This window comes from Oryza glaberrima, chromosome 9 (assembly GCF_000147395.1).
Source record: "Oryza glaberrima chromosome 9, OglaRS2, whole genome shotgun sequence".
Classification (NCBI taxonomy): domain Eukaryota; kingdom Viridiplantae; phylum Streptophyta; class Magnoliopsida; order Poales; family Poaceae; genus Oryza; species Oryza glaberrima.
Window position 1 is genome coordinate 16,737,237 of NC_068334.1, and position 6,011 is coordinate 16,743,247.

The following is a 6,011-nucleotide window of genomic DNA, read 5'->3' on the forward strand; positions in this document are numbered from 1 at the left end:
GAAGAGGTTGGAAACAGCAAGGAAGCTATAGAACTTCGCGTGGCGTGGCGGGCTTAGATCTGACGCATCGCAACCGATGGGTTAATCGTGGCCGTCGATGGGCTTGACCGTATCAGTTTTTGGATCACGGAGGCTTTGCTTATCCTCGTCAGGCAATTGACCGCTTCTCTTGCTTTTCTCTCAAGGTCCACTCACCAGTAAACTAATTGAATGGTTGTACTCCGTACAATGTACTGGGATTGTTCCATGATGCACGTGCCGGGCTGGGTCAACCTACGATGTGATCGACATTTCTCGCTGCACATGCGGTTGCTCCATCACTCTGCCCACATATTGTTCATGCATTATGTTTGTGAACAAATAATTTCTCACACAGAAAAAAAAAAGGTATATCATATTTTGTGTGAAACTTATTTAGGTTCATGTGTATGTCGACGTGTATGCCTGCGAAATGTGGGGAAAGTAATGATGTTCCGCAGGGTACTGAGGGATGTTGGTGCAGATTATTCATGCATGTATCAACGAGTTCAATTCCTTTGATTTAAGTCAGAAGAGTTTAGAGTCACTTCATCAGGTGTTAAGTCAAAGGATCTCAAACCGCATCACTCAGTACCTACATGCGGTGGTGCTACACTGCTTCTTCTCATGGACTTAGAAAATTACTAAAAATTTTCTGTACAAATTCGAAATACATGATGGGCTGGGCTAGCGGGCCAAGCCCTGGGTCTCTTCTTCAGGCCACGAGGCCCGCGAACCCTGTTCAGCGCATCAAGTTCATCACGAAAGATGTTGGCAGCTCGGCAAAAATTATGTTTTTCATTTTCATCTTTATTGCGAGACAATTCTTTTTTATGGGGGGAGAGTAAAGATATATTACTCAACCAATGGATTCCTTACAGAGAATCTGAGAGATTAGGCTACAAGAAATCAGAGATATGATCAACACGAGCTTTACAAGCTAACACATGGCTGGCTTGATTCTAGGATCTCTGTATCTTTTTTATGGTGACTCCTCTCTCATCTTCCAGCAAACATTTAATCTCGCTGACAATATGCGAGAAGGCAGAGCGATCTTGGACTTTTGAAAGCGTCAAATTAACTACTGACAAGCAGTCTGTCTGATGATAGGGAGATAATATGCGAGACAATTCTTCACAATCAGAAACTATGTTTCTATATCTCATGATTTTGATAGTTCGTGCCGTATTTGTAAATCTATTAGTTCATTCGAACTGATCAAATTAGACTTGGACATAACAGTAGCATAACACTCATTTTTTTTAACCCAAAACGACAGACATTCTTAACCCAAAACGAGAACATACGAAGTTGTGCATATACAGGAGGAAAAAGTACACCGAAGGTCCCTCAACTTGTCATCGGGATAAAAAAACATCCTCAAACCGTAAAACAAGATATGCGGAGTCCCTTAACTATACAAAATCGGTCACCCGAGGTCCTTCGGTGGTTTTGACCACGGTTTTGGTCTACGTGGCGGCTGAGTTACCGTGGGACCCACGTGGACCCCACATGTCAGGGTTATCCACGTTAGCCTCCTCTCCCTCTTTCCCCTGTTCTCTCCCTTCCTCATCTCTCTCTCTCTCTCTCACTTCTTTTCATGCTGCCCGGGGCAAGGCGGGAGAGAAGGAGGGTGGCGCCGCGACAACGGCCGGCGAAGCGGAGTGGAGCGGAGGCACGGAACGGCGGTGGCGGCATGCGGGCGAGCGCGCGGCGGCCAGCGGATGGGGAGTGGCGGGCAGTAGGCTGCGGTGGCAGAGGCGAAGGCTGTGAAGGTGGCAGCCCCCTAGCGGCGGCCATGGTGGTTGTCGTCGTCGGCATCGGCGTGCCCCGCTTCTCCCGATGGTCGTCGGCGTCGGCGTACCCCGCTTCTCCCGGTTGTCGTTGGTGTCGGCATGCCCCGCGCCCGCTCCTCTCGACGGGATCCTCTCCTCCTCATCGGCATCGTCGTCCACCTCATCCCCGCCGGATCCCGCCGTGGCGCGGTGGCCGGCGTCCTCCTCCTCTTCTGCCGCCGCATCGACGGCGTGCCCCGCTTCTCCCTCCTGGCCGCCTCCACGGCGTCATCCATGCGGGTCCTTGAGCAACCGGACCCCACTAGCGAACTCCTGCATCAGCCCCTCCTACCCCAGCCTCTTTGCCATCACCAGCAGCTGGCCACTCTCGGCGAGCTCGGCGCACGCATCGGCGCCGCCAAGGTAGCATTCCATGACAAAGAGGTGCGGCGGCACTGGGTGGGGAGGTCCGCGGCGAGCATGTCGTCATGCTGGACCATGAGCCGGTGGAGGCTGCTACAGGATTAGTTCTTACTGCTCCCTCCCCGAGCCCGCACGCCGCCTAGGGGAAGCTCTCGCCGCCCAGGAGCCGCCGTCGCCGGCCCCGCGCGCCGCCGTGGGCGCCCCAGTGCCAGCATCCCCATGTCCTACGAGTGCAAGAGCAGAGAGCGAGAGGAAGGAAGGAGAGAAACAGAGAAAGAAAAAGGGGGAAGAGAGAGGGTGACGTGGACACCTGACATGTAGGGCCCATGTGGGTCCCATGCTGACTCAGCCACCACGTAGATCAAAACCAGGGTCAAAACCACCGAAAGACCTCGGGCGACCGATTTTGTATAGTTAAGAGACCCCGCAAATCTGGTTTTGCGGTTCAAGGACGTTTTTTATGCTGATGACAAGTTGAGGGACCTTCGGTATACTTTTTCCTATACAGGACAGGTAAGAGAGAGGCCCATATGTCCAAAGTCCAAACTTATCCATGGCCCATAAGCCATCTAATTCTGTCAATAATATAGAGTGGACCCACATATAATTTACACTTTGGGCCTGATTTACATTGGGCCATGAAAAGAAAAGAAAAAAAAAAGAAAAGGAGAAACAGAAGTTGATCCATGGCACATCGGCCGTCTAATCTGTCAATAATGCAACACATCGCCTGCAAGTGCACGGTGACTTTTGCCTCGACGATAATGCTAGCCAGTGGCATCTCGTGATTGTGCTTGTCAATTCACGGCTTTAATCATCCTTATTCCACTCGCCACCAATAGTGAATGAAGCATATAACATCAAGCATTAGATCCTTTCAAGATAAAAATAAGAATCCTATAAGGAAGAATCATTCAGATATATAGCTTTTGTTTTGTGGTCAGATCAGATGCCATCATCTCTAGTTTCTTCGATTAGAGTAATTAAAATGAACAATCAAGGATGATAGATATATGGAATCGCCCTGCCGGTCGCCGCTATGGTTGCGGAGACTCGAGAGGTCTGACGTATGTAGTGATCCATCTGGAGCTCTGGACTAGCTGACTTTGGAACAGTTCTCCCCTCCAAGCACAGGCTGAGTTGAAATTTCAAATCCAAATTTCATGTGAAAAGCATGAGATTCCAATCGAAAAGTCACTGTAATAAGTCTGTAACTTCATGCTGAAAGTGAGGGGACAGAAGGAAAGAACAAGAGGAAGACGGCTTTGGGCTGGGCTATCCTGTCGCTCAGATTGGAAACAGTAAAAATTAAACGTCAAAGCATCTGGAATTCATATCATATGGCACGCAATTTCGTCTGATGTATCAATGATTCGTTCCTTCTGATGATGCACCACCTGACGCGTTATGCAGAGAAGACTTTCGCGTTTTTTTTCCCTGCATTTATGTTGCTGATTATTCTCAGCTGTCAATCGACACTGATTTTGAAGTCTCTGCCAACGTTCTAGAAAGTGGATAAAAGTAAATCTTTTATATATATTGAATAAGGCAAATGGATGAATAAATCATTTGTGGTGGTTTCAATTCACCACAGGCATGCGCATGCTTGGATAGAAACAAACATGTACATTTCTTTGTCGATGTCACGTGAATTCGGACGCGCTAAGTAAAAGTTAAGTACTCGCCGAAAAAATAAAATAAAAGTAAGAGTCACATGTGATCGTCTGATAGATATGTACTTTTTTTTTTGTGGAAAATTTTTTTGCATCATGGCTAGTTACACACTTATATGAATGAAGGAGATAAATTTGGGTCGTAAATTCCTCCTGCTATCAACCACTGTACGGTATATATGTACATGCTTGTTTGAAGAAAAGAAAAATGAATGAACAATCATCAAGGGGAAGAAAAAACGAAGAACCATCGTTCCCTCCAAAATTCCACCAAGAAAAAGAAGAGAAAAAAATCGTGTCACGGCGACGAAAGCAACAACAGTTTCTTCGCAGCCTCCGATTTGACCCCCAATGGCGAAGCGAAGCCACATCAAACACGTTGCCCAACCACGCACGCCTGGTCGTCGCACACCACTGACTTGCCGCCGGCGCCGACGCCGGAGCCGGCAGTCCTGCCGCCCTTGCTGGACCCGTCGCCGTCGCCCCTCCGCGTCGACCTTGATCCCCACGCCGGCAGCCTCGCCGAGAACGTCCGCGCCAGGAACGACGGCCACCGTCCGGACTGGCCGAGCCGTACGCTCCTCCCGGCGCGGCTGCTGCCTTCGCCGCCGCCGCCGCCGCCTCCCGACCTGAGGCCACGGCGCGTGCTCCCCTGGCGGCCGGCGCGGAACGCCACGAGGCTCGTCGTTCGCTGGAGCTGCCCCGCCGCGATGACCTCCCGGAGCACGTGCTCGGGCAGCCGCAGCGTGAACCTCTCGGCGCCGGCGCTCGCCGCGGCGGAGGAGGAGAGCGAGTGCCCCGTCGAATGCGAGCGCGGGAAACGCGCGGCGGGCGCGCGGCCGGACTTCGAGCGCAGCGCGCGCTTCAGGCTGCCGATGCGCGTTAGCTCGGCCGCCTCCTCTCTTATGATCCTCTCTTCCTCGGTCTCCTCCACGTCGATCACCACCGCCGCCGCCGCCGGCGCCGGCGCCTCCCCCCCTGGCGCTGCTGCCTCGGACGGCGTCGGGCCTTCCGGGCGCGGAGCGGGCGCCGTCGGTAGCTCGGCGGCGACATCGCTCGCCGGCTCGGACGCGCCGTCGACGAGGTTGGCGCGGCAGACCGGGCAGGTGGCGTGCGACGCGAGCCACGTGTCGATGCAGTCCTGGTGGAAGACGTGGGAGCACTTGGGCAGCAGCCGCAGCGTCTCGTCGTCGTCGAACTCGCTGATGCAGACGGCGCACTCGAGCGCGCCCTTGACGGACTTGTGCGCCTTCACGTCGGCGTACGCCATGGTCGGGAACGTCGCGAGCACGGACTGGTCGAGCCCGCGCTGCCGCCGCGACCGCGCGGCGCCGGACCGGGGCAGCGGGGTGGTCGAGTAGTCGCCGCGGCCGCCGTAGCAGTGGCGGACGTAGATGGAGAAGAAGCCGAGGAAGAAGAAGGCGGCGATGAGGACGACGATGACGATGGCCATGGACGGGCTGAAGTTGGTCGCGTAGTAGCCCGCCGGAGGATTGTCCTGGCTCGGCTGCGCCGCCGCAAAGCCGGCGACGGCGAGCAGGAGGAGAAGCATGAGGAGGCGGCCATTGCTGTGGACTCGAGCTGGCGCCATGGATCACTGTGCTTAGTAGTAGCAGCGATCGGGATATGAAATGGTAACCGGTGAAGAGTGGAGTACGTTTTATATGTAAGGACGACGAGGTGGAAAAATGGGCGGCGCGAAGGTTTGTGTGGGGAGAACACGGGGATGCTACGAAATTGCTAAATCCACCGCATGCTCGTTGTTTGATGTGTGTGGCTAGGCCTGGCCTGCAGTACAACTTACACATGGCAGAAGTAGAATTTTCTAGAAATGCTAATTAAGGCTGCGTAGCAATATTTTCTTTGACATGGGTGAAAAGAAATTTCTGCCTAGCAATAGTGTAGGTAAACATATTTTATCGATGTCCATAAAAATCATCAAAATAAATAAAAACCCATGAAATAAAATCTAAAAGGTTTGTAATTTAATAAAAAAATATTAAAGATAATGTAGGCAAGAAATACATTCTCGTCAAATCTTAAGTTCAAACTAAACTTTATTTGAAAATAATAAAAAGACAATTCTTTGGTGAATAGTGAAGTGAAGAAAAACACAGATTTA

The 6,011-nt window shown here is 51.9% G+C and overlaps 1 protein-coding gene across 1 annotated transcript; it reads right to left on the bottom strand.

Annotated features, from left to right (window-relative positions):
• Window positions 1–4,001: 4,001 nt before the first annotated feature.
• On the bottom strand, window positions 4,002–5,580 carry LOC127784922 (E3 ubiquitin-protein ligase ATL6-like). The gene has a single exon (XM_052312340.1). It carries the CDS (start codon window positions 5,478–5,480, stop codon window positions 4,260–4,262), a length of 1,221 nt encoding a protein of 406 aa, XP_052168300.1. The 5' UTR covers window positions 5,481–5,580; the 3' UTR covers window positions 4,002–4,259.
• Between the last annotated feature and the right edge of the window lie 431 nt (window positions 5,581–6,011).

Coding starts and splice junctions, on each gene's coding strand:
- LOC127784922 (XM_052312340.1), bottom strand. CDS start 5,480: ATGGCGCCAGCTCGAGTCCACAGCAATGGCCGCCTCCTCATGCTTCTC.